The sequence below is a fragment of the Carex rostrata genome, chromosome 8 (genome assembly GCF_964058835.1).
Source record: "Carex rostrata chromosome 8, lpCarRost1.2, whole genome shotgun sequence".
NCBI classification, from domain to species: domain Eukaryota; kingdom Viridiplantae; phylum Streptophyta; class Magnoliopsida; order Poales; family Cyperaceae; genus Carex; species Carex rostrata.
The window spans coordinates 2,914,581-2,918,149 of NC_135925.1; the positions used below are offsets into that span (position 1 = coordinate 2,914,581).

A 3,569-nucleotide genomic window follows, 5' to 3' on the forward strand; every position below is an offset into this window, starting at 1 on the left:
AATTACGGAGTTCATATTTACGACATATTTTTGTTATAATTTCAAAGGTGAAGTACTGTTTCTCTTCTTTACAAAAAGTATGGAACATACTTTAAAAGGTTTCGAATTACATCACTGAGGAAACAATAATCCCATAAAATAGTAACGATATGCAAACCAAGACAAATATGGTTGAAGTTACAGCATTTATAAAAAAAAAAGACCAGGCAAAAAAGTAAAACACAATTTATTGGATACATCCAAATAAATAATGTATCAGGACCTTTTGAGGTAGCAATGTATTAGGACTTAAATAAACCTCTATGAATTTCTGGAAAATGCAGTAAAAAGTTCTTAATTTTCGACAATCGGAAACACTGAGCCAATTCTATCATTGCCCATGCGGTAACATTTGATATTTACGCAATACGGACCAAGGTTAACTCCATTATCTTCACGCCCAACAAAGTAACAAAGAGTATAAAGAGCAATCTCAAATTCAGGACTAACTCCAATTAAAGTGCTAGAGACGGATTTCAAAATGCCGTGCCACTCGAACTGGATTGTGAGAACCTGGGTCTCTGAATCAGGCTGCATATTGTGGTACTAGAGTTAATAAACTGGATATTATTTTCGATGTAACTGTATGAGTGATGCTATCAGTTGAACTGAAACGTTCAACAAGATCTCCATATGAAATTTGTATTTGTAGATCAAATTTTACATTTTTCAAATTCTTTTAGCTATTTATTTTAGACAAGTAGAAAATTACTTGATGTGAAAATTTCGGACCATTCAAAACAGTAATTTTCTACCTATCCAAAATAAATAGTAAAAAAAAATTAAAAATGTAAATTTTGTCTGTAAATACATTTTCATATAGATATCGTATGGAACTATTTGGATTGATGGTTTGACTATAAAAACAAAATTGTTGATCCATAATACACACTAATATGCGTTATGGATAGTAACACAGCCTCACTGTAACTGTATTCATTTTCATTACTTACCAGTTCACCACGCCTTCTCGGAAGAATGAACCCTTGGTAGTCAACTGTCCCTTTCGCCTCTTCCAAGTAAAACTGAAATTCATGCAACCAATTTTACTCTTAGAATGTTTTCTGACAAATTCTTTAAAATAGTTATAGTATTGATATCAGTTTATCCACTTGCCTGAATCCAGTTATGAAAACCCGAAATCTCATTCTCGCCTCTATTCTTGATCTCTCCGACAAAAACATGTTCAAAAGCCGATGAACTACCAGATGTACCACCTCTTCCACACAAATTGAACCAAAGACTAATCATAATTCTCTTAAATTCATCATAATTACAATCCAAGACCCCCTTTGCAATCAAATAATTGAAAACATATTTAATCGGCCCGGTTCTACTAATCTCCTCAATGAACGCTGTCTGCTCATGCTTGTCTTGTGCAGTTACCTCCTCCTTATACCCTTCATTCGGGTTGTAATTATCCAAAAGTGCGCAAAATCGGGAAATTGTGGATTTCCGTAGCACATCATCGCTCAGCCAGGTAAATAGTGGTTCATGGGCCATGTCACCATTTCTATATACCTTCTTCCCTTCACCTACATTTATTTCGTAGTCTTTTCCAGGTACCAAACGGTTTCGGTCAAGGTCCCATAAGCGATTGCACGCCTTTGACAAGTCATGAAGCTCTTCTTGTGTTGGTTCTGTGTTTAGGCCATGAAGAGTTCCTTCCGAGTAATTTTGTTCAGACGGAGATTTCTTGTATCCATTCCATGCTTCAGACTGCCAATAAAAATTAACGACTATAATAATATGTTTTTTATTACTAAATAAAAAATGTTAGCCCAGCTGATAATTCAAGTATCTCGACCATGTTTAACAAAGTAGTTTGATTTTGTTCCAGTTAATGGTTTTCTTCTTGCGTAGTCTGTTAATTGTAATTGGATACAATACCGATCCGATTGGGTGACAACATGCAGTTATGAACCATATGGTATATCCTGAAATGTTCATTTGTAAATATAAAACGCTCAAAATCATGAAAATATCAGGGGGGAAATGCATATAGATAGAATCATACTTTCTGAGGTCTTCCGTGTGAAGCTGGGTGATGTTGCTTCTTGCTTCCAACTGTTTGCCATTCTTCTTCCTTTATCTCCTCACTCTCCTCCTAAAAAGATAGCAATAAGAAAATAATATACATATTAAGTGACAAATAACTACACATATACATGGTATATAATCTCACAAAATCTGACCAAGTAAAAGACATGGTGATTACTAGTTAACTAACATTGTGATGCCTTCTTGGAGGTTGATGCACGCTGTATGATTGGTTCGCAGCCCCAACATTTCCCCATTTTGCGCCTCCAGACTCTTCAGTCTTCTCCTACATAACTCATAGGAGCATCGAATAAAATACCAATTCAATTGCTAGTGCCATCAATTAAAACTATCACTTAATTGAAAGACAAATGATTAAATTTTAAGCACCTTTCTGTCCCAAGAACTAGGGCGGTGATAAGCAGCGCCAGTTGAGTGTGCTTCGGTTTGATTATCATCACTTTTAGAAGAAACAACCTACAAATCAAGCAAAAAAACCCTGTAAGTTGTAACTAAACAGGTCTTGATCTTGTAAATTTAAACAAAAACAAAAATTCTAATAGATGAAATAAACACATAATTAACATGTATATCCACCAGATAAGTACCAATCCCATATCTAATTGGAACAAAAGAAGAATGATTATTAACATACAGTACCAGGAATTAGACTAATTAATGTAATATTATTATGTAAATTTTTCAAAATAATAATTTGTTTAACGCAATTGGTTGACTTGCAATCTATTGAAAGGTTATCTTATCTACTTTGTTTAGTTCTAATATCAAAAGGAGATTGAAAGATACCTCAGCCCAAGTAGCCCTGGACCTCTCATCCACTTCTCCTTCTTGAGTCGATGTAGCTTGGTTTCTCCTCTGTTCTTCCTCTCCATCTCCATCAATGGCATCTAATGCCACATTAATCAACCCCTTGATTAGACCTTCCATTTCTATTCGCTTTTGCTTTTTCTCTCCTCTTCTCCACTACTGTTCTCGTTTGACAGATCTCGAGATAACTAGAAATCAAAAGATATTTGGTTCATTGGATCTGGTGTAATAAAGATTAGAGAGGGAAATAAATCTGCTGTTATCCCAATGGAATAACAGGATTCTGTTATTCCGATCTCAACCATTCAAAAGCTTTTCAAGCGTGAATCTCAATGTAGAAACTTCTTTCAAACACGAATCTTAATAAAATTGAATGGTTAGAATCTGAATAACAGGGTCCTGTTATTCCATTGGAATAACAGCAGATTTATTTCCATTAGAGGGAAACAATAAAGATTGTTGGCACCGGGTCCCATGCTTTGAGTAAACATATTGACAGAACTAGTTTAACTTTATACAGCGCAATGATAATAGAAATAAGATGAAAAAGTATATGATTGGTGCACTGAATTAAGCTAAAGCAGCTCTGTTAAAATATCTGCCCATGCTTGCGGCACTAGGCAGCGACTAAATATTAACAATCAGCTTTAATTAAATGATAG

The 3,569-nt window shown here is 34.7% G+C and overlaps 1 protein-coding gene across 2 annotated transcripts; it reads right to left on the minus strand.

Moving 5' to 3' along the window:
- Positions 1-210: 210 nt before the first annotated feature.
- On the minus strand, positions 211-3,129 carry LOC144557760 (uncharacterized). Of its 2 annotated transcripts, none has more exons than XM_078306332.1 (7): positions 2,887-3,129; positions 2,470-2,556; positions 2,270-2,365; positions 2,057-2,146; positions 1,156-1,758; positions 993-1,064; positions 211-570 (listed from the first exon to the last, which is right to left on the minus strand). In XM_078306332.1, exons 1-7 carry the CDS (start codon positions 3,025-3,027, stop codon positions 334-336), a joined length of 1,326 nt encoding a protein of 441 aa, XP_078162458.1. In that variant the 5' UTR covers positions 3,028-3,129; the 3' UTR covers positions 211-333. The 2 variants fall into 2 exon arrangements, with proteins under 2 accessions (XP_078162458.1, XP_078162459.1); XM_078306333.1 differs by having other exon boundaries at positions 2,270-2,359; positions 2,887-3,118.
- Between the last annotated feature and the right edge of the window lie 440 nt (positions 3,130-3,569).